Genomic DNA, 25,696 nt, shown 5'->3' with positions numbered 1-25,696 from the left:
GTACACGCACATTGCAAGATGTACTTATTCGTTAGAATTTTCGTAGAGGAATATGGACGAGTTGTTCCACCGTATGTGTGTGGTTCAGTAGTAGTTTCGGTCAAAGAACGTTAGGGAAATGTTTTGCGTTTTAGTCAGGACAAGCCTGAGAAATGATCATCCGGTTTTTCCTGGGACCCTGCAATACACAAATTATACTATCGAGTATCATTTAGTATTACCTCCAGATCTTTCCTGCAAAACTCCGACTTTGTGGTTTATAGATAGGCCTATTTATTGATTCCACGTTAATGGTAATATCAATAGTAGTTATTATTCTAGCATATTCCTATGACATTTTGGATTCATGGAAATCTTTTAAAATGTTAATATTTAAGAATTTTCGAATGTAACGGGACGTGCGATTTAAAGGGGTAAATAACCCTATTTTTGCTGAATAATACGCAATCTTCTCTTAAGCCGCTTTCAAAACTTTTTTACGACGTTCAGAATTTCCCGCGCATTCAAGAGGTCGAAGATTCAGTCACTGGCTGGCTCTTTGCCAATAGTTTTAAGGAACTAGAGCAATGACATCATTTCTAGATTTTATTGATTTTTTTTTCTCCGGGAAACTCGGGAAAAGTCAAGTTCTGCTCTTATTTCGAGTTTTCCACAGAAAAACTAAAGGAAAACTGAAATCTCTCTCTCAAGGTATATACAAAATATGGATCATAAGAGAACATTGATTAATTTAATACTTGCTGAAAGAAAGCAATCGAATGAACTAATGTATCTCATGTTTTAGGGAATGCTTTTTCTGCCGATTGGGAAACATGTCATGTTCGTATTACCTACGTTATTTCATTTTTATTTTACCTGAAGAAATAAAATATAATAGAAAACCTGCGGGGAAGAGAGAATGGATTCACCGAAAACAATGGCATGTGATGTGTTTTTATAAAAAAAACACTGGTACCTGAGAAGAACTCGAAATAAGCATAAAGTCAATGAAAATATTTGGAGGGCTCAGAATCATTGGGGGGTGGGACTCAGGCCCACAATTGCCGGATACAAGTTTACGCCGTTGGAACTCGATAGGATTTCTGGGACCCGTTCAAAAGCAGCTGTTAGTGTCTCTGAAGTTCTTGGAAGCATTAAGAAACCGGGAGATAATCAAAGATATCTGTTTCATCGTATTAAGAAAAAAAAAAGTTGATTTTTGCTAATGGTTTAAAAAAAAAATCTAATGTGACCTATTTTTGTGGTTTCCGGGCTGACAACACGTGCATGGTGTCATCCACAGATGATCAATTACAAGGAGAAAAAAATGTGTCAACCACTTCTGATAAATTTTGTCTTTAAAAATGCATGCATAAAATAGAAAATTTTTAACAGGAACTAAATTTCGTTGGTGACTAAATTTCCAATTTGATCAATGTGATTTAATAGAAGGTTTGTGTGAGTCGAAGAGGCTTTCAGTTATTATCATTTCACATTTTTTATTTTTAGTTTTTGCAAGGCGGCCAGATTCTAATAGCATTATTCAACATGAGTCGCGAGTATAAACAGATTACTCAATTAAGGTAGTCATTTGAATATTTAACTCTTAAAATCAAGAATTGAAACTGTCCACGGGGAAAAATGTTAACATTTGAGATTTTTATATAGGGATAAAATATTACAAGATATTTTTGCAATATTTTACCCAGACTTTTGAAAACTGCCGGAGCTTGAAAACACGTCCACTTTTGAAATGTTCACATTCAATTGCTTCATGATTTCACTTTTGAAAACATGTGAAATGGAAATGCAAAAGAGCAAAATCTGTCCCATAGGATGGATGGACATATAGGGAGAGGCAGGGCCGTCTTAAGAGTACCAAGGGCCCCCGGGACAAGTGGTTTTTCGGAGGCCCTACCTGGTAATTCCTAGAAAATTTCAACCGGATCTAATTTTTGTGAGGCGCCTCTTCTCTTGAGACCCCCGGGTGGGCCCATGCGTTTAGACGGCACTGGGAAGAGGGAGGCCCATGAACTCCTTCCAAGACAATCAAAAATAAAACTATTCTTCAATATAAATTTAAAAAAAATTAAAATATCGAAAGGAAATAAATTGACGCGTTATTTAAATAAATTTCAAGTTAATTTGAAACTTTTTTTGGGCAGTCAAGTCAGTCAGACAGAATTTTTGTGAGTCAGAATTTTTATAGATTAATTACTTGTGAACCCCCCCCCCCCCTTCACATCTCGAACTCAATGTGCCCACTCCAAAGGTTGATCCTGCGTACGACAATGATCTGTACTGTGACGTGCCCTATCACAGTAATTTGTGAATGTTCTAGCCAAGATGTGTGTAATTTGGCCCCCCCATCCTTTCATACTTATTTAGCTGCTTTAGTATAGGGCTGCTACAACTAATTAACCGTACATGCACCTCGTGCACATTCCTTTGCGGAATTTCTAACGAATCGGTACATGCTAAAATGTGGTTTCTGGGTGAATGTGTGGTCCCTAACGTATTTATGTCGTCAGAGTTGTTATTCTTGTTTCGTGTTCTTTCTGGTGCGGTCATTTGTCTTACTTATCGTGAAATGGAAAAGTGAGTGTATTTGAATTTTCATATTATGTAAGTGCCATGCTGAAGGTCTGGCTGCTCGCTGTGGAGATAATTTCCCAAATGGAAGACGTATTTGGGCCTCGAAGTTGGAAAACTGCGGAAAACCACCTTCAGCCCATCGCCACTGTACCACCAATGAGGTTCGAAACTGGATTCTCACGATCCAACTCAATGCCCACACGACCGCGATGTAGAGCTACTGCAGTATACATACCCTGCCACTGTGCGGTCGTGTGGGCATCGTGCTAGACTCATCGTGAGGATAGAGATTCGAACCCCGTTGACGCATAAAGTTGGTCGGCTGAAGTTGGTTTTCTGCGGTTTTCCAACTTCCAGGCGTGAATGCGAACCCGTCTCCCATTTAGAAATGCTTCTCCGCAGAGAGGCGGCAGGCCTGCAACACGATACTGACATAACATGAAAATTCAACCATTTACCATCTTTACTTCAAATTATAGAAGGCAGATGGTGGCGCCAGCAAAAACACGAAACAAATACAGTTCAGACAACGTAAAAACGTTAGGTCCACACATACACTCAGAACACACATTCCGGCATTTACCAATTCGTCAGAAATTCCGTACAAGGTGCCCGTACAGTGTAGTAGTAGTAGTACTATACGCACCCGCAGTTGTGTCTTAACGGGTGAGCAAAACAGGATGCACCAAATAATTGAAAAACTCATTCATTAACGGATTTTGAGAATTTTTCTTAGTGTTCGCATATATTTACGTTGGCATTTTTCAGCATTGTTTGCTTAAGTATATTTGTAAATGTTCTGTTTATCGAAATGATGATTTTTCCTCCTTCAAAAATTGAAAAGAATCAAGGCTTATAGCGGACTTCGAAATGCGTCTAAAAAACAACATTATAGGCTTCGAGTCTCTGAACGTGTTGAGATGGCTGAAAGGCTCACCGGAAGATCATCTACTTTTCCGGAGGTATCGTCAATTTCTAAGAAAAGATCTCCGTATAGAATCCAGAAATTTATTTTTTGTTCTGCATGCCAGGAATAATACCTCTTTATGATAAAAATATATACAGTATTTACTTCCATCTTTCAAACGAGTCACATTTCCTGTTTCAGTTCTACATAACGTTTTTCTTACTTGCTCTTCCTCTGACTGTTTATTCTCTTTTGTTCACTTCTTAGAACCCCGTTTTTATAGAATCTAAGATCGTAAATCTTGATTCTCACATTGGAATGAATTCACTCCAATCTGACATTCAGCTGGAAATTGAGTTTCTAAAGACTAGTGAGAAAATACACCATACAGGGTTGTAAGAAAAAAGTCGCTAAGCCACATTTTACTGGCGAACCGTAATCTTAGAATAATCCAATTAGAAAAAAATATACAGCACAAGTATACAATAAGCAATAACACCATTGAACATTGAAGGACCGGACACACCCCGCTTCCCATCTCAAGGAGATATCGAAGCGTTCCCGAAAGATGGGTGCATCCGGAATAACACCAGTATAAAGTATTCAAATAACGTGTAGACCTCAGATACGTCATTCGTATTGCAAGGGCTTGCGTAGTAATTAAAATGAAAAAAAAATCAACTATTTACGCAGATGCAATACCCTCAAAAACCCAGTTAGAAAATTGTTGTGCTGTCTCTCTTGAGGCCAACAAGAAAACTTCCACTTCTTATTGGTTTCTAAGTGGATTCGCAGAGATATTTGAATTTCAAAAATTGGAGTAAAATCGGGAAAGGATAGCATAAATAAGAGGGAAAGAAGCGCTGTCCGCTAGTTTTTGCTGTTCTTTCCAAGCTTCTCTCCGTTTTTGAATTCAAGTATCTCATATAAGCAAATTTTTGTACTTAGAATCATGAATTTTTACTGTTGGTCTCATTAGATACAGGGCAAGAACTTTCTAATTGGGTTTTTAAAGACGATGTCCGTATAAAAAATTAATTTTCTTATTTTAATAACTATACAAAACCCCTAGCAACATGAATGGCGTATCTGAGTTCAACAAGTTATTTGGATACTTTTTCTAATTGGAAGAATGCCTCTAGGATCAACGTTTAGCCAACAAAATGTGGCTTAGTTTGTGGCAAACTTTCCTTACCATACCATCTGCATGAAAAGTTGTCGCACTGAATTTTCGGTATTTGCGGAGGTCTTGTGTTAATCGTTGATGACTTTTTATGAAATCGTGATCCAAATCCCTTTATTCTTTTAATTTTGTTGTTTACATTCCGCGGTAGGTTATTTGTCGTTTTCGTCCTTTTGAGAATTTGCGTCTCGTCACTTTTTTGATATGAGTAGGGCCGACACATCAAATTTTATTTCAAACAAAGGTCATTATATCGCATCGCAAACTTGTCAGTTGATAAAGATATACATACTTTCTAGCTGATAAAAGTAGCCTGTGGAAATGATCGTATGTCTTACACAGCTGTTTATGAATGGTCGTTTACTTCAGAGGCCAGAAGACGAGAGTCAAACACATCTGGTGAAAACGCTAGACAAGAGCGCAATGATTTCACCAAAGATCACAGTCTGACGAATATACGGATTGCTGAGAAGTTGGATTTCAGTAATGGCTCGGTTAAGGCAAACATTGATAATTTTTGCAAAAAAAAAAAAAAAAACCGTTTCCAAATCAATGAAGCGGCCTGCACTCTACTAAAGGCTGAGCACCCTCGCAGGATCTTTTGTAAGGCTCACAGTGTGTAGTAACTTCATTTTTTAAATTATTTTTTTAATCTTCTAAAAACAAAGCCGCTGCTTGCTCGAAATTTTATACTCCCGTTCGTTACTGCCATCAGCCTCTTGATAATTTCCATAACTGTACTGTATATTGTATTCAGCCTGCTATTTTCTGCGGATACGAAGCTTTTTTTAACCTTGAACCCCCCATCTCTTGATGTCGTTTTATTTTTAAAAGAAGATTATGCTCTCGCGTGCTGAGAATTTACGATTCCCCTCTGGTGCTGCTGCTGTTGGAGACACGAGACTTGTAAGATAATCATCCAATATTCATAACACGTAGCAGACACGCCAAACCCGTTTATAACGTACTCTCTAATTTCTGTCTCTAGTCTTTTATTTGAGTTTATTAAAAAAAAAAAATTTTTTTTTTTTTTAAAAAGAACCATATCCTTCTTATTTGAGTTTCTTATTTTATCTCGTGTCAGCAGCAATATCTCTAAACCCCTCTACTTTTTTATTATTCATGCTCATTGTACTAGCGGAAGTCTGTCCGCGCCATCCGGTTGTTTGCTGGTTTTTGTTCGAAATAAAAGCGTTTTTTTTTTCTTTCATGTACATACGTAGATGGAGAGAAAGTTTCTATAGAAAAATGACTTGTTTCTGGCTGACGGAGCGATGACTTTTTTCGACTTGGTTCTTGTAGATTTTCTTTCATCTTCTCCAGCCATTATTTTATTTTTAGTACATTCATCCCTCCATGGAAATATCCTTGAACCTGTCCTGGGTAGTTATCGGTCGGTAAAAGCTTTATATACATTTTTTGTAAGTTTTTTTAAACGTCTACGGCACATGGTACTTGGAATCAGGGTCGTCTTAAGAGTATCATGGGCCCCCGGGCCAAATGTTTTTTTGAGGCCCTACCAGGAAAATTTTCGGAAATCTCAACCAGATCCCATTTTTGTGAATCCCCCCTTTTCTTTTGAGGCCCCTGGGCTGTGCCCATGCCTTAAGACGGCACTGCTTGGAGTTCAAGGAGTATTTTAACATGGTTAAAAACTTTCTTATGTAGAAACATTATAAAAAAATATTATTTATCCATTGATTTATTTAAATTTTTACCACATACATTTGATTGTGTATGCTCTTGTATGCCTATATATGCCAAAATTTTACATACTTACTATAATTAATTGGTTACAAATAAAAAAAAAAACAGCTTACGAGCATGATAAAAGAACATGACATCAATGACCTTGAGTAAAAATTGATTCGAAATAAAGGAAATTGTTCATTTCATAAAATGACGAAAAAGATTAGAGATCCATTCCCTTGTACTTTTAATAAATTTCAAATATTCTAAGAATTTAATTTTGAATATGATTGACTCGATGATAAAATCTCAATCTTTTTCACCAATTTATATGAACTGAACAGTTTTCTTTATTTTAAATCGTTTTTTATTCAATTACATTTATTTCATGCAATTTTCATCCAGCGCGCGAGATGTTTTAATGCTCTTTTTCTTTAATTTGTAAAAACTTAAATATATTCGAGATATGTAAAACTTTGTACTGCCATACGGTAGCATACACAATCAAATATATGTGGTAAAAATTTGAAATAAATTAGTTTCTAAATAGTTTAAAAATTTATAAAAAAATAAAGAAATTGGTACATTTTTAAATGCGTTTGCGAAAAACTTATTCTCACGAAGAGATATTTTTTCTAGCACAGAAAAAAAATTAGTTCAAATTTTTGTCAACAGAGAACGCTGCAAGAAAAAAATCACTGGAAAAAGACAAATAAGAGTCCTATGGGAATGCAAGGTGTACGCGATTAACAGCTCAGATCTGAATTTCCCTGTCACTGGCACTTACATAAGGTTTCCATCGTGATGTTGCCATTGCTGAATGAAGCACTATTGGTAAAGTTGTTTTACCTCAGCCACGAATCACCGGCTAAAGCTTTACGAACGTTTCGGACACAGAATAGATTGAAGAAAGGTTCAGGTGTAATGAGATTGAGTAATGAGACTTAAGTACATCAAGTCGATAACTTTTTCGCAAATTGCATTTAAATGTACCGATTCTTTCAATTTTTATGAGTTTTTAAACTATTAATGAATTTATGGGACGCCCTGTATATGAATTAATGTAAAAAACAATATAATTTAAGGCTCCCTGTTTGATTCAGGAGTATGTGACGCCATGTTGAACTCGGGGCCCCGTGGTAACATTTGTTAAGACGAGACACCACCTACAAACAAGAGATTGTAATACATATAACTGAATACAAATTTTAATTTTTTTCAAAGTACTTATATATTTCTTTTTGGTGCTTCAGAGGCACCCTTTTTCTTAAAATTTCCTGCAATATGGTATAAAATAAGGAAATCTGATAAAATTTCGAAAATATTTTGACTTTTCTTTTTAGATATTGTAAATTTTGTTCTTGAAATTAGTCTTTTTATGTCAAATATATTACACTGAAAATTACGGCATCTACATTGAAAATCCTATGTAACGGTAATTGCTCATATAACGATATTACTCTCTGGTCCCGATGCACTTTTCATAGTGCTGATGTAATTCTTTATAACGATACATTTTGGTCCCTTGAGTACAGTTGTATACGGTGATTTTTAATTCATTGGACAAACTTTTAGAGGCGATATAAGACTTCTAAACAAGCATTTGTGGTCATAGAAGGCGCGGTCGAATCGCAATAGTAAAGGCGGTAGATAGTGTTTTTAAAGAGTGATCAATCAACGCCATCTATAGCTAGAGCTGTAGTTATAGGAGGTGTTGGCTCAACAGCACTTCACCAAAAACAAATATATTTTTCCAATGGATTTGCGGCGATATGTGCCATCATCAACCATTCGAGGGTGCATATGCATTTTCAGATTGGGTTGGAGTGTGTTTTATATTGGTGCAAGGACCATAAAGGTTATACTGTGCCAAACAATGATAAAGCGGTATTATGACTTACGGTAATATTTGCGTTAAGAGGTTGCACCAGGAGAAGGCCTACCACATTGCAATACCACGTACCTTTGAATGGTTGACTGCACTTATTGCAGCATCTATCAGAAAAATATATTATATTTGCTTTTGGAGAAGTGCTGTTGCGCACTCTAACAAAACACTTTCTACCGCCTTCCCCATTACGATTCTACCACACATTCTATGAGACTGAAAATGCTTATTTAGGAGTCTTATAATTAATTACCTCTGAAAATTTGTCTCATGAATTTAGATTTACACTGTACTGAATTATGTGCGCAATGAAATGAAGGCTTTAAGGCACTTTTTCATACGAACTAAGGAAAATTTAGTACCTACTTATTGTTCGTACAAAACCAGAACAGATTCGGAACTTCCAATCGAAATTCGACCAAATTTTTATTTTTCTTTCAAAAAATTGGTAATTTAAAGGCAGTTGCCTGAAATTTTCAAGATTCGTTCTTACCCTGGCGGTTCCAGCATGTGAGCATGTCCTATATAGTAATATACTGTACGATTAACATACTAAAGGGATTCAAAATCATGATACACGTGTTCTTATGAACGTCATAAGCTGACGTGAGTAGTAGGCCTACTAAAACAAATAAATAACAATAATAAAAAAAATAGTCTTCCGTATTCAGCTCGTCCGCCAGCTGCGCGAAAAAAAATATCGTTTACTACGCGTGCAACATAAGCTGGATCTAGCTTAATTGCAGTAATACATGGAGATAAATGGCAATAAAGACCGCCAAGATAGAAGAAATGAGAAAGTGATGATGATATAATTTATGAGACCCGGAAATTTCTGAAGCATTGAGCATTTGCCTTTGAGAAAAAAAGTGCAGAAAGAGCGTTATTTGTTTGACAAAAAGTTGGGCTTGGTAGTCAATATAGTGATACCCCGGCTAACGAACGCCTAGGCTTACGAATTTTTTGGATCACGAAGATTTTTTTTTCTCATGATTTTCTTGCCTCGGCTAACGAGTGCGGATTCGGCTGAAAGACATTTTAGTTGACAGGGATGCATGTGTGCGCGCTAACATAAAACAGCCACGTCGTGAGTAGCAATTTAAAGCAAATTATCAGAACTACTGTCACTCGAGCCCAATTAACTCATGTCCACACCTCGGAATCTTTTTCCTCCGCTTCCCTTTTGAAAACTTTTGAACTATTCCATGTAAAATGAAAGAATCGGCTAATAAAAAATTCATTGAAAGAAAAAAGAGGTTCCTATGTTTACAGTGCAAGACTTTTAACATTAAACTTAACAGAGTCTGAACATAGTAGGAACTTATCTTTTCCATCTGCATGTATCAGACACAGAAATGAGCTGACCAAATCACAAATGGATGGAAACACCTACGAGCTCGACTGAGTTGTGTCAAAGCTGGTTTTGTATTCATAGTGTGAAATAAAAAGATCTTTTCAGTATCTCGTCTTCAATTCCCCAATTTTGAAGCTGTTCCTTTTAGCCTTCAATCAGTTTTTGTCTTTATATATAGCGCAACTTGGTGTTTTAAAAAACTTATCTTCCAATTTTGGGCCGTTTCCGGAATAAATTAAATGATTTTCCATAGAAACCTATGAGCTATCGAGTTTCGGCTAACGAACGTGATTCCAAAACGAATCATCTTCGTTAGCTGAGGTACCACTGTATCATAAACGCTCAACCCATGACCTACAGTTTAAATGTAGCCCTCGGGTCTTCCAATGTGGTAGTGACCTGAATGTTTTCTGGTGTGTAGTTAAACGGTGATTATTCAATATCGGGCCCTTTCATTCTTCATTGTAGCTTTTACTATAGATGCCAAAGAGCTTGCGGTCAAATTTACACCAAGATCCAGCGTAGATAAATCCCATGAAAAGGTAAATTATGATGGTTTTGGTTTTAAATTTTCACTAAAATGTGAAAAAATTCATTCATGAAACATTTTATTTGTGATTTCGTCCCGTAACCGTTTATCTGCAAGTGGCCCATGAAAGATTACCAAATCACTCAAGTGGCCCACTGCTAGTTAATAAATTATTTGAGTTTTTCGCGAGTTGTTTCAAATAGCTTAAATGGCCCTCGCTCAGCAAAATGTTGAGTGCGTCCCTGGTTCTATGTCGTTTAACTATTTCATGCATGTCCGTCTAATGTGACCAATGATCCCAAACTCAAAATGAGTTGAAAAAAAAAGAATATTGTGACAGATATCGAAACTCAAAGAGTTCCTAAATTTCTCCCATTCAAGAAACTATGTATAACAGCTCATTATGTGTGTACAAATTTTTTAGATTTTTGGAAGATCGCTATAGGTTCCAAATTGGATGCCATTCTGTGACTTTCAATAAACCTACATTACATTACATTCTACTGTGGGCACTGACTGCATCATGGGTGAAAAAAACATTTTTGGCTTGCGGACATGTTTCACTCGAGACCACTTTTCTGAGAATTATAAGAGGAAAAAAATGCCGAGGATATATGTCAGTTTAAACGCACTTCTTTTAATTGATATGTGGATCTTCTCTGCATGGTGTTACACATAATTTTCGTACATTTTCAACTTCGATAATCATTTATTTATATATTCAACTTTGGGTATTATATTACAAGTTAATGAATTGTCTTTTAGAAATCGTTTTGAGGGTTTTCTAAAATTCTTGGACAGTCCGATCAGTCGGAGTTACATCCGTGCACCACATCGAATTCTCATGCACCCCCCCCCGAAGCATGTATGCAGGCGTCTTCAACCAGTTGCTCGAGAGCACCGCGGTGATCCCTGATGCACCTGCAGTGCTCGATACCCGTGTCCGATTTCGTGCTTGCGATCACTTAATAAACTTCCAGATTAAACACTTGAACACGTTGTGCATATTGCATAAAAAAATTGAAATTATAATGATTTCATGCATGTAGTGTGTCAAACTTGCCGAAAAAGTGCTCTTCTTTTTATGGGGGGGGGGATTGCATGCAGTGCTCGAGACTAGAAAAAGTTTTAAGACCTCTGATGCATGGCGTACGGTTTCGGAGACCATCATATCGTCAGAAAAATATAGACTTGGTTGAAGGAGTGCAGAAAGAAGAGCCATTAAAACATTAGTGGAAATGCAGGGCTTGAGCTATGAGATGGATTCCTTGAATATGTTTTCTCTGGAACGTAGGCTTCGGGGTGTAGGTCGATTGCCCTCACGACGAATCATTTTGAAGAAAAAATTCGATTGCCCTCACCACAATTTCAGAAGGAACAAGTCGTTTATCCTCACCCTCCTAATTTCGTAACATAGCAAGTAAACTTTCATCCAAATTATTATCAGCCAGATTATACTTAATATGCTACAGAGTTGGCGAAGGTACAAAGTGATCTGAAAATTTTTCATCCGAGATGTATTTTAGTTGTTTGTCATTACAATTGTATTATAGAAAATGCTGCATTTTTATTGATCTTCATTTCTGTGAACACGTGTGGTCGTTTCCAGTCATTTATTCCCTATATTTTAATTATAAATATCGCAAAACGAACGAATACATTAATTAGAGATGTAAAAATAGAAAGTTCACGCTGCTGAAAATGGTACAAAAAACTTCTAATTTGGAATTAACTCATAACCTCGAGACGGAAAATAGTCTCGGGAGATAAATAATATGTAATGATAAATAATACAATATGACGCTGAAACAAAAGCGGAAGAAATTCTTTTTGAACAATCTTTTCAAGTAGAAATTAATGCTTCTCGTCATCCCAAAAATGTCAACATTGAAGTTTGGTAATATACGACGCATGGAAAATTTATGTATCGAACGGAGCGAACGTATAGTTGTATGCAAAAATTTATGCCCGGTTCAAAATTTTTACATGCCCCGGGCATGTCGAACAGTAATAGATTCGTTCAGCTCTGGTTCCTACATTCAAAACATAATAAAACTGCAATATGAAATACATTGCAACGGACGCCAAGTTTTCACACGTTATTTCAATGGTTCAGGCTCATGAAGGAAAAATAAACATCGTATTATTTTATAAGTGGGTGTGACTTATCAAAATAATAAAATATTTTGTAAATTTTTTTGAGAAATTAATTTTTTGGATGAAATAAACGATAGAGAAAAAGTAAAAAGATATCACCAAAATTCATACGTGCAAAATCAGAAAGTGTCATAGTCAAAGCATTGAAGTCAAAAGATAGATGACGCTGGTAAACAAAACTGATTCATCTTAGCACATTTCATGGTTTCAGGTTCACGAAGTAATCGTATTAACCGATATTTCAATATATCCAATTTTCATGTAAGCGGGCTTAACTTGCTTAAATATTATTTAAATGATAAATTAGAGTACACAGTTCAAAAACAAATTGTTTTTTTTTAAAAAGAAAATAAAGATAAAATATTGTTCACGAAATAGAAAATATCAACTGTAATGGACAATAGATGCCTCTAGTGAATGATGCCCTAGTAAACCGAAACTAATTTTGATTGGAACGCGTAATTAACGAAACCGAAACTTAAACCGGACGTTAATATAGCAATAATGATCCAGCTTCACGAGAACGAAATAAGTAGAAATTATTTTAACCGATATTTAACTGTATCGAATTTCACTCTGATTGAACTTAATTGTAACAAATTTTATCAAAATAATAACTCACAATATAAATTTTTTGCAAAAAAAAAAGAAGAGATAAACATATTGCTTAAATATGCATCACTGCAGAAATTAGTGTCTTGAATCAACAGCAGATGACAGTAGTGAAAACATTTTTCTTTGCTTTGAATTCTTAACTAAATTACGAGCAATTTTGATACATGATTACTGGTTACTCAAATAATATGTTAGAGAAATTTCAAAAGCCCCTCATTATCCACAATAATAAAAATAAGACTAAGAGCAATCGACCTGTTGCGGGAAGACGTTGAAAATCCAAAGCCATCAATTTTGAGGGCAATTGACCGAGCTACGATGGGGAGATTCAATTGAAGTATTTAAGATTTTCATTGAGATTGATATAATGGACCCATGAAATATTGGTGCACTGACATTCGCCAGTTTTGGTTGGTTAGGAATAATACTAGGTTGTGTAGCAGAGAGTTTTTTTCTAATAAGGTTGTAAATGCATGGTATAATTTTACCTTCTGTTGTCATGAATATCCCCCTTCCCCCCTCGATAGACACCACCACGCCTTTAAGCGGTATTAAAAATTCCACTGATCCACATCATAGCTGCACAGGGAAAATCACTCGACCCTCTATAAAATTCCACACTTTTTTTCGAGAAGAATATTTTTTTCCGATTATGTGCAGGTGATAGTGTCTCCGCCCCCCAGTTCTGAGAATAATAAATGAAAAAAACAACCGAGGAAGCAAAAATACTCTGCTGGCTCTTTCTATTATTTATACTGTACGCGTATTCCTGCTCTACTTTACAGGGGTATGAGAAAACACCACCGTTTCTTTCCTTCTGTTATCAAACTTTGAGCAAACGCTGACTCCGCCCACCGGCAATTGATCTGACATATGGAGGGAGGGAAAAAACAGGTTTGCGAAAAAAACGTGCGTCACAGAGATTTCTTGGCTTTGCATTGCTGAAATAAGAGGATTTTAAAGAGGCGAGATATCTCTTAATTGCCGAAATTCAAGACATCAAGTCTCTCACGTGAAATATCTCTTCATTGCCTCTAAGAGGGTAAAAAAGAAATGATAAGCTTGGAGGGAATAATCGAGAAGCTAACCATACTTAACTGAGTGACAGCTATATTTTCATGATCAGTTTATTTTACCTTTGGTTATTTTAGTTTATTTCCTAACTTGTTGCTGTAATGATTTGATAACTTGATTAGTTGATCATAATAGGATTGACCATGAGTTATTAATGTCCACCGTCAATCAACTGCTTCGACAAGGAAGGACCAGCACATACGTACCCAAAATTTTCTCAAGGGAGGGGGGGGGGGCATTTCAATTTTTTTTCTCCAGAAGGGGTGGGTCTCGGCTTGGAAGTGGGTAAACTTCCCTTTGCATACGCCAGTGGGCACCAGTATGGTTTAGTAAGGAACAACTCCAGGTTGTGGTGACGCAGGGAGTTTTTCTGTAATAGGGTTGTTAATAAATGGAATAGCTACTCCCCACGTAGTGACACGTTTAAAAAGAAATACGATGTACACGTTGGGGTAAATCGAGAAGCTATCCATACTTCAGATAAGACAATCATAATCTTTTTATGGGCAGCCTACTAGTATATATTATTAATTACTTTCGAGATATATGCATTTGCAGTATTTTAGTTATATTTGACACCCACATTTTTCATGGGAATCCTTTTTTACTTTTATTGAATAAGGGGAAGTTGTTATTTGCCCGTAAAAGAGGTGTGATCGAATGGGGAGGGCATTTTTCCATTAGGGGGGGGGGTCTTTACTGTATTCATATTTTTCTTTTTTACCGAAATTTCTAGTTTTATCTGTTTTTTTTCTCATACACCTCGTCAGACAATCTGTCTGTTGTAGCTTGTGGCTTCAGATTTCGTATCAGTATTAATTTCAAAGTAAAAATGCAAGATTCTGGACCATTTTGTTTCGCTGTGCCGCCATCAGCTACCAACCCCCTCCCCCCTCCCCACTCAAGTGGCTCACGCTTTTCAAAATATTGAGAGCTCCTGTTTTACAGGAAAATAGTAAAAAAATTTCATTCTCACGGGGTGTTCCATATCCTAGTAATGTAAAAAAAATGTTTTCTCCTCCTAGAAAAAAAAAATCAGACACCATTCTTTTCTTCTAAGGCATCCCCAAGTATCCTCCCCAACCCACCATTTTATACTGCAGCTGTAACGGGAATGGTTTTTTTTTCACCCATCCAATGCAAGGTCATGAGCATATAGAAGTTATGGAGGCTTCCCGTTACGTCTATCCAGATGATATTTATATAATCGCATATGTATATATGGATCACATATTACGACTCGATGAAGGAGAAGTAGTCAATTCTCAGAGGCTGTGAGCTCCGTAGTCAAAACAAATCTTTTTCATGGTAAAAGAGCAGAATGGTTGTTATGTCATTCGAAAGTCCCTTTGGGCCCCATAAAGTGTCTGGTGCACAGCTATGTTTGTTCGTTGCAAATTCTTTGCGATTCAATAATAGAAAAAAAAAAACTTTCCTGTATAAACAAAAGTCGTATTTGAATTACTTATTTGGTTTTGCCGTGATACACGGTTTCTGAAATGTTCTTATTTTGCTTATAGTGAGAAAATCTTTTCTCAATTTTTCGAATACAGTTTTAGGTAAAAGTACAATTGAGTATAGAGGCGTACGCAAGAGGGGGTGCTCAGGGGACCCACGCACCCCCTCCCAAACCACCCAAAGATTAGAAAAAAAATTAATATTTCGGTTAAACAATTAAAATATCGAAAGAAAATTCCCTTATATGCTATATTAACCATCTTCTGCTAACTTTAGTGATTTTTGAAGTGTGGTGACTCAAATTTTTGTGCCCCCCCCCCTTCCAAATACCGATCCTGCGTACGCCCCTTATTGAGTACAAAATTATTGAGATGAAAGATCTTTTCATTTTCAAATATTCTACGTATGAGTGTGTACATATTTTTTATAGCACTGGTAATAACGAAATTATTCGAAACAAAGTGCAATTTTTTCAAGTTAAAAAGGATCTCTTAATATGTTTTGACATTGGCTGCACTAGTGTGAACAGTATATACCGTATAGTTGCTAGCGCATCATATGAAACCGTTATTTTACAGTTTGTTTTATCGCGCCAGTCTATCGTCTAGACCAGTGATTCCCAACGTGGGCGTTAACGCCCCCTGGGGGGGCGATGGAATGTTCCAGGGTGGCGGTAGAAGCTACAGGTATAACATAGGATCCTATGGGTTAGATTGCGTTGGGGGGCGATGGGAGAAAAAAATTTCTGAAGAAGGGGCAAAAAGACAAAAAAGATTGGGAACCTATGGCCTAGTCCGTAGTTTCCCAACCTTTTTTCTCCCAGCTCCCCCCAACGCAATCTCACCCATAGAATCCTATGCTATACCCGTAACTTCTACCGCCCCCCTGGAACATTCCATCGCCCCCTATTGGGTGTTAACGTCCACGTTGGGAATCACTGGTCTAGTCCATACGTGCTCAATGCATGACCATTGGGTGAATGTGGCCCTCGAAAGCATTTGATGTGGCTTGCGACCTCAAACCTAATTTTGCAAAAAATGAACAGAGCAGCACATTTACATATCACTTGAGCAACCCGCGGCATATCACTAGATCTCTTAAGTGCCCCACAGCTTATTTTCAGATCACTAAAGCGGTCCACGGCGCTTTTATAGATCACACAAAAATAACCCGCGGCACATTACCAGATCACTCAAGCGGTCCGCGGCATATTTCCAAATCACTCCAGTGACTCACGGCACATTTACAGATCACTTCAGTGACCCGCAACCCCTTTTCAGATCACCCAAGCGGTCCGCTGCACATTGCAGATCACTCAAGCGGGCCACTGCACATTAACAGATCACTCATTAATTAACGTGACACATTAGCAGATCACGTGAGAGTAATCCATGGCACATTTCCAGATCACTTGAGAGTAATCCATGGCACATTTCCAGATCACTTGAGAGTAATCCATGGCACATTTCCAGATCACTTGAGAGTAATCCATGGCACATTTCCAGATCACTCAAGCGATCCCTTTAAAAGAGGATAAGCATCAACAGCTAGTTTATCAACAAATAATTTATAGACAAAAGTAGATGCGAACCGTGTGTGTGTATATACGGCTTTGTTGCATTATTATATATATTTTTTTTTTTGAAGGACTACGATATTAACACTGGTAGAAAAGGCACACATGCGAATCTGCCGTAATCTAGATGTTTTCGTGTCTTTGGGTTACTTGGTGTCAAATAGTCACCTATCGGCAAGAATTTTAACTATTTTTTTTTATGTCACAAAAAATCCGAATCTCCCAGGTCTAAGGGTACAAACTGCAACTCTCTCGGTATGTTAATTTGTTGATGTTTTATGATTTTTCAAAATTCGTCCAAATTTATGGGCATTCTTTATCTGAGTCTCAAAATTTTCAAGCCTGTAAGCAGAACAGTTAAAAGCAAGAATTTTAATACAGATGTCTCTCGACGATACTTTGCCCAAATGTCACGGATTAAATTTATTTCAAGTACAATTAAGAAAAGCGCAAATTTTACTAATTGACATTTTTAATTGATTCGGGGTCGTATAAAATTTTAATGTTTTTATATTTTACCCAATTATTATTTTATTGGAGGCAACAATTGATGAATGGCGAATGACAATTACCAACATTTTCGTTTCTTCTCATTATTCTGAAAGAAATTTCTCGTAACATTTGGATTAAAAATTCTTGATTTTTTTTTACCACTTTTTTATGTTTTAATCATTTCAGACCCTGTGCCACAAATGTGTGTGTGGGTTGCTTTTTCTCACTGTAGAATTTTTGCTTTTGATTTCAGAGAGTCAAACCCTAACTTAAGGGATTGCGTAAGTTTATAGTTAAAAATATGGTGAATATGAAGTTTAGGGACTCTTATCAGAGGAGAGCACTTAAAGTTGAACTTTCAGGGGTTTTTAAGATGGCTTCCATGAGAAAGTGCCTCAGGGAAAAGTGTGATAAATTACATAAAATGTGGCAATAAAAAAGTTTAAAATTTTAGAAAATAAATATTTGCTGACATGTTTTTAATGCCTCTTTTGAGTATCAAAAATGCAAAAACATTTTGAAAAATTCAAAAAATGAATGTTCGGGTCTGAAAGGATTTTAATAATCTGGTCTCGAAAAAAAAGGCAAAAACCAAGAAATTCAATCAACGATGTATCGGCGAATTTCCTCCCCCCCCCCCCCAAAATCTCATGGGGTGAATTTATTTTAATGCAATGAAGAGATGCTCAAATTTTATGGTTAGGAGCCGTATTAAAATTATAATTTGTATATTTTCTTCAATTATTATTGTACGGAGATGCTACTATCACACACACTAGTGGAATTTTGTTAAATTTTTCTATTTTTATCGATAATTTTTCCTATTTCATTTATTTTAGAATGAACCGTAAAATTTTTATTCTTTTCGGACACGTTTCGTGCAAAAACAAGCACTTTTCTTCAAGATGCCATCATCAAGTCGGATATGATTTGCTATTTTATCGAGTGTTTTGCAAAAAAGTATCCGTCATTGTTAATTTCGTCACATTCACGAGAATTTATTTGTAGATAGATCCTACTGCTTAATGATGATTTAGAAGGATTATATACTATACCCGTACTGCATTCCCTTAATGAGACCTGAGACATAGACGGCTGGTATATACTTTCGGGAAATTAATCCATCCGCTACGTGACGACAGAGATAACTTTTTCCATACATATGCATAGAAAATAAATCTCAAAGGAAGAAGCTTGTTAATCATAGGAATAGGCTTCATTAAAAAAAAAAAAAAGAAACGGGACCTAAAAAAACGTTTTAGCTTTCTCTCAACGACAGATTTCGTCCGGCTAGTTTTTGAACGCAGTGTGACATTTGATTCTCGTTTGCAGCAGCAGCAGCAGCAGCGCAGCAAATAATGAACGAAAAAAAAAATTAATTGGGCCACTTAATTACATTTTTTTATTGCTTTCACATAAGATTTAAATCATGCAAAAAAATCGTCCTTGGGGTTCTCTCTCTCTTCCTCTTCTCTCTCAAGATTTCTCGTACTTCCACATGACACGAGAATTCGGAATTGGCGTGCATAAGTTATTTTCATTTATGCGTAGTACTACTAGTAGTGGCGACACGTGTCTTTGGACTTGCTTATCCAAAGTGTTATTTCTTACTCAAAGGGTTACACGAATTACGTAAGGAGAATATTTCATCTTTGATCACAGGACAGCTTCGAAGTTGGTGCTCTTCAACGTTCCACGATGGGATATGGCGCAAGACAGGCAGAAAAACAAAAGCACTGGATTGTAATGGTCATATTCCATCGTATATTGGTATCATAGTAAGCACTTGAAATCAGTCGCAATATCCGAAAATTTACTTGAATCTCCCTTGAATGACAAGAGAGAGAGAGAGAGAGAGAGAGAGAGAGAGAAATTGTATCATTAGTGATGACATATTTATCTCTAAAAGAATATTGTCTGCAATGATAAATGTTTATACTCTGAGTGCTCCCTCGTTATTTACTTAAGTGCTTATTACCCTCATTATCTTTTAAAGGTCATGGTGGTTTTCCTGATAAAACTGTGGCTAATTTTGATATGACATCTACGTATTAATTGGAATCAGCTAATTGGAGAATTAAAAAAAAAACACATAGAATTTTAAAAATAAAAACTTATTTCACAAATAAAATAAATGAAATAAATTTCACAAATAAAATAAATGAAATAAATTTCACAAAAGCGTCAGTATTTTGCTCATAAAGTATCATCAGAAATCCAGTTAATATCTGAAAATAGACTTTGGTTGTATTTTAAAACATCAAGGTGTAATCGGACTTGACTGATTTTTTTCAAAATTTCATGAAAATTACCAAAAAAAAAACAAAATTAAACAAATTTTTAACAAAAAGACAACTGTTGCTTTGCGCAACGCTTTCTTTAATTTTTTTCTGGTAATTTTCATGAAATTTTTGGATGAGACGAACATTTCGGGTAGTTAAAACAGCTTATGAGTGCTTTTTTGAAAATTTTCTTTACAAGGAATTTTTTTTTTTAATGATTTTTGAAAAACTAAATTTTCAGAAATTTCATCCTCTTTTTTAATCTGGAAAATTTTTTTTCATTACAATATATATGAACAGAAATAAGTTTTTTTAAATACAAAAAAAAATTATTTTACAATTTATTTTTTTTTTTGGCACATGGTGTATAAGGTTTCTTGTAATCATAATTAAGGAGCCACTTCTCTAAGGATAGATTCACCTTTTAGTTCAAAGATATACGTGTCGCATGGGGAGGGGGGGGGTTTGCGACTTAACGCAACGCAGGATCGACCTTTGGGGGGCACAAGGAATTTCTTCGATTGAAATCCTGAATTACCAATCTTCAAAAACCATTTAAATTAACAGTAATGGATATAGAAACAGGGTATATAACAGGAATGGATAAGATCTGGGAAGTACACACAATCACCTATGAATGTGATAAATTCATCAAACTTAACAAAATGGTCGGTTATATTGCATAATAACCGGCGATTATTGTTAATCCCAAATTTATCACATTTACCACAACGCGTCTATTATACATTCAAATGAAGGCTGAAGGCCTTCCACGGCTGAGAGTAACGGCGCCGTTAAGCATTCTTGAGATATCATTGATCTTTCTGTTATTATTTTTCCCTCACAAAAACCTTACCCCGAAATAAATAAAATTTATTCTAGAACATCTTTTTTTTTTTCAAGTTGTTTGACTGGCACAACACATTAAGGTTTATCTGTTTACATACTTGATGCTTTTCAGGAGCCAACACTTCTCTGAATCAATAAAGGACGTCGTTTTTGGACCTGAAAAAATAATGATTTCCATTGAAAAGAAAAAAAAAAACTTTTTTTGCCTCCAATTATTTTCTCCAAAAATAACTCTTTTACCACACATGATAAAGTTTCATTTTTTGGTAGAAAAAATAATAATTTTTTTTCTTGGGTTTCTATCACATTAATATTTTTCAGCCTTTTCACCCGTCCGGAACTTTAAAATAATAATGTGTTCTAGAGAGAGAGAGAGAGAGAGGGCAGTGTTTCTTAACCTTTCTGAACACACGGACCAGTAAAATGTCTGAAACAAATTGACGGCCCACTTATGTCCCTTATTATGGGCATTTTTTTAATTTTCGTTGTTTCGATTTTATTTATACATTTTTCCGTTTTTTTTTTCAATGATAATTATTTGAATTTGTAATTATTACCAAAGTCTTAAAACATACACACACACCATTTATATTATGCTAATTATGGTAGAGATTATAAAGAATCACCTCACATATTTGTCAAGTTTAACGTTTTGTCTGCAATTTTAGTAGTAAGCGACATTGCTGTTCCGTATCATACGGATTATTATTTAAGATCTCAGTTTAAATGAAACATGGTCGAATATTTTTTTGTGAGGTACTCTACATTTTTGTTGATGATAAGATTTGTATATAGCTGCGATTTGTAGCAGCCCTTATTTCCACACCCTTAAGCAATTTTTTCAATGATTGGTAAATTTCATTTGAAGCAATAAATTGCAATTTTTGGCAAAATTTAGTGATATCCCGTATTTAAGAACGCTATTTCATGCATTCTCCTGAATGAGATAATGTATGGTGAATCTAACTATGAATGTATAGTTTTATTTAAACCTATATTGATATTACTAATATCAATTACACAATGAGTGAATAATTTTATCATATCCACATGCGGACCATCTATGCCATCGTTGCGGACCAGAGGTGGTCCGCGAACCATAGGTTCAGAAACGCTATTCTAGGACATGTTGGAAAACGTGGAACCTCAGGGTTCCAGGAGTGGTTTTCTGAGGTTCCGTGAAAGAGTATTCAAGTCAAAAATTAATAGTAATTTTTCATTAAATTCTTACTTATTCAACATAAAACTCTCAAATATGAATTAATTTGGCACGAAGAGGCTGTTTTCAAATTATATTTAGACCATTTTAAACATTTTCCGAGATTTACTTTTCCGATAGATGGGATAAACCTATTTTTTTTTCGCGAAATTTCCGTTTTCCTTCACATGAAAATAGAAGGGGCGAGCTGTTGTATTATGTTGCGATATTCTTATTAGTATTATTGTTGAAAAGGCAGAAAAATAAATCTCCTAATGACATTAATTGAATCAAAATGAACTTATCAGGAAATCTTTGAGTCGATGGTATCATAAAACTTATCTCTTGTTGTCGATTGCTTGAAGGAAAAATAAATATCATTATACGTTTTATACGCGCATAAAAATCAACGAGTTTCTCGTTTTTTTCCTCATTGATGATCAGTGATTTTCCTATTTGTGGTAGAGCGAGTGACATACGCAGTACTACTCCATATGTATAAAATAAATGCATGGTTTTCAATGAACCTTGCTGCTGTAGAACAGAAACTTATATATGTATACAGGGTGTCCTCTAAGTCCTGATTAAGCCTTTATCTTATTAACCGTTCGTCGTATGTGTGTATATATACACACACGTTTATATATATAGAGGTGCGGTTACATAATTTAAAAAAATGCTCAAAATATGTTCAAGAATCACTCTGTACTAGTTTCAAAAGCAAAAATACAGTATGTCAAAAAATAAAATAAAAATTTAAATTTTTATACTGTACCCCGTCCTCTAACTTCCAATTAGAAAGTTGTTTCTCCTTTCTCTTCTGAGGCAAAAAAAAAATCCATGTTGTCAAGTGCATTATTTGTTCAGATATTTGAATTTAAAAGTCGTAAAAAAGTTGAGAAAGAACAGCGTAAATCAGGGAAAGAAGCGTTGTCCGTTAGTTTAAGCTGTTCTTTCATAACTTTCCCCCGATTTTTGATCAAATATCTAAGTGAGTATTGCACTTGGAAACATGGAATTTTTTTTGTTGGCTTCAAGAGAGACAGTTCAACAACTTCCTAATTGGAAGTTAGAGCACAGGGGGACCGTATAAAAATTTATATTTTTTATTTTATGACGCACTGTATTTACACTCTCGAAATTATATATAACACATTTCAACGTACCGATAATATTCATTTGGTAGTTTTATAATTTTATTACTTATTTCTGATATTGTTTCAGCGAAAGAAGATGAACGTAATCTCAAAAGTCCTGTTTCAGAGGACATCCAGTTTAAGCCGAAGGAAGAAGGAGCTGGTGTCCAACTGCAGCGTCAGGTCACCCTACTGAGTGCTGTATTCCTCATTGTTGGGACTATGATAGGTAACGGACTTTTCACGTTCCTTAACAAAACACTTGAAGAAAAAACTTCAAAAAACTTCTCTACTAATATTAATCCTTTAAGCGGCATCGACGTGATATCTCACCTTCTTGTAAGAGCCTCCTATTTTACCATTGATAAGCCCAGATATTTTGCGAAATTGATTCCTCAATGAAACACTCTTTCCCTATACCCTTTAATTTGCACCTACTGAAAATCGCAAGAAATCCTACTTCATTAAAAGTGATGTGCCATTTTAAAGGGATTTTAGTGATTTCTGCTGCGCAGCTTAAAGGGTTAGTATTCGTTGTTATTTCAGGAGAGAAGGACTCTTCGTTTCATCTCTCGATTAACATTGCTTTATAAAATTTTCCATGGTCAGTTCAACATGGATACTTCTGGTATCTTAGCCAAACCATCCTACATCTCTAGAAGACTCGACCATTCCCTTAAAATAAAACCTATTTTTGCTTCCACTGACTGCTTTAAATACAGCTTCTTTCCTCATACCATTGGTGAATGGAACAAACTCCCAAGCTCTATTGTTGAATCTCCCTCTATCACTAGTTTTTTATCCATCATCAAACAATATCTTTGTCATTCTCAATCGCATCCTCTTGTATAGGCCCAAGGGCCAACAATATTGTATAAATAAATAAATAAATAAAGGGGGAAAAGATAGATTATACAGTATTACATTTCCTAGACCTCGACAAAGCCTCTCGAGTAAACGACTGTGACGTTTCGTCTGGTGTAACAAAAAGTACGTTTAATGTCTCAGGGCTTTCATTAAACTAACCGAAAAGATAAGGTCATCTATACAAATTTGTTATTGAAATCAGTCACCACACAGTTGATAAATAGATACAGTGCTGGTAGGACCAAAAATTGTGAAAACAAGAAAGTTACAAGAAGACTATTAGTTACTATCAACTGCACATGCTGTAACCGTCTAATTATAGCCAAGGGAGAAAAAAATACCAAACACTGAAAACGTACATTTCTTTGCTTCATACAAAGTTTAAAAACAAGTTTTACATAAAAGTTTTAAAACAAAATACAAAATTGATATTTTTAGGGGAAAAAAATTACTAGAATGTTGAACGCGTTTCAAAAGTGTTCTTAATTGCTGTTCTGGTTTCCTGGTTAGAAAAAAAAAAAGACGAAACATTTACCGACGTCAAGCTCGAGTTTGTGGACGCATCTTCTTACGTAAAAGACCTGAAAAGAAAAAGTTTAAGATGGGTAAAAAAAGACACACACACAAACATCGCTTTCCTTCCCGATTTTTGTTTGTATCTTATTCGGTCGAGAGAAGAGACCATCTTGTCTTCCTAAACTTTTTTTTTTCAGACATTTTAGTGTAGGTGAGGGGAACGTGAAATGCAAATGTCTTCGTCTGGCTTTGCGCCAGTATTCATCCCAATCCGTTACTTTTTCCTCCCAAACTACTGTAAAAATTCTTTCTGACTAAAACTCTACTTTGCCATTCATCTTTAATGAATCTGGAACAAATTACACCGACAAACACAGAATGTTTTTACGGTTTTTTCCCTCTATAAAACTTTTAATACATTGTGGGTGAGATGTCCTGATACATTTTAAAAACGAATCAAAAATCAACCAGTTAACATAAGGTGCGGTCGCACTGAAATAATTATCATGGTCTATAGATAAACCATAGAGCAGAAATCTTCAACGCATGGGCCGTGAGCCACAATTGGCGCAATTAACTTTTGTCGTGGCCCGCCGGTCATTTTTAGAAAATGGTTGAAAATCACTGGAGCAGGTTATCTCACCTATAGCTATTCAATATACTGCAAAAAAGGGTAAAGATGACGCATGCGTCGGCCTGCTATATCCAATGGCCTTCTTGAGGGACGTCACGAACTTCGCGCGGAGGCCTTCTGCTATAGATGGCGTTTGTAAAAATGGGTTAAACCAGCGTTTCCCGTACTTTCTGAATCCAAGAACCAGTGAAATGTCTAAAACAACCCGACAGACCACAACTTGGAACGTGATGGTGTCCCGTATTTTACGGAACTGTTGGAATGACCAGATTTTGTACAATTGTCCCGTTTGTTTTCAACTAATTTGTAATGTTTTCTAAACTCTTGAATGATGGCAATTTTTATAGCTTATAAATCATATTTTGATTATTATGAATGTAGAACTACATTTCAATTCACAGTGATTTCCGGTATACCTTCATTTCCTAACCATTTGTAATTTTTGGGAAATTTTATCAAGAATTGTTGATTCTGCAGACTTTTACAGCATCGTTTTCCGGTGACAGTTGGCGATGCTCCGTATTTTACCGTATTTAAGCATATATTTTATTATATTAAGTATATATTTTAGAAACCTTGATATTTAAGATCTCTGCTTTCCGTATTTTTCCTACTAAAATACGGTCACTGAGTCAAAACAGATTTTTATATACTGCGATTTTCAACAGCCCTTTATTTCAGCAATTTTGGCAATAATTAGCAAATTTGTCATAATTTA

General features: G+C 35.7%; 1 protein-coding gene across 1 annotated transcript in view; it reads left to right on the top strand.

The window, feature by feature from the left end:
- LOC149090013 (b(0,+)-type amino acid transporter 1-like) overlaps positions 1 to 25,696 on the top strand; it is a 44,552-nt gene that overhangs the window by 2,619 nt on the left and 16,237 nt on the right. The window contains exon 2 of the mRNA XM_089231928.1: positions 23,050 to 23,190. Within this exon, the coding sequence (XP_089088054.1) occupies positions 23,050 to 23,190 (141 nt within the window). The remainder of the gene's footprint in view (positions 1 to 23,049; positions 23,191 to 25,696) is intronic.

This window comes from Pholcus phalangioides, unplaced genomic scaffold (genome assembly GCF_987345545.1).
Source record: "Pholcus phalangioides strain wild (caught in Gottingen) unplaced genomic scaffold, Ppha-v1.0 ptg000001l_1, whole genome shotgun sequence".
NCBI lineage: Eukaryota > Metazoa > Arthropoda > Arachnida > Araneae > Pholcidae > Pholcus > Pholcus phalangioides.
Note: the sequence above shows the minus strand (reverse complement) of the source record. Positions and strands in the feature narration are given on the sequence as shown.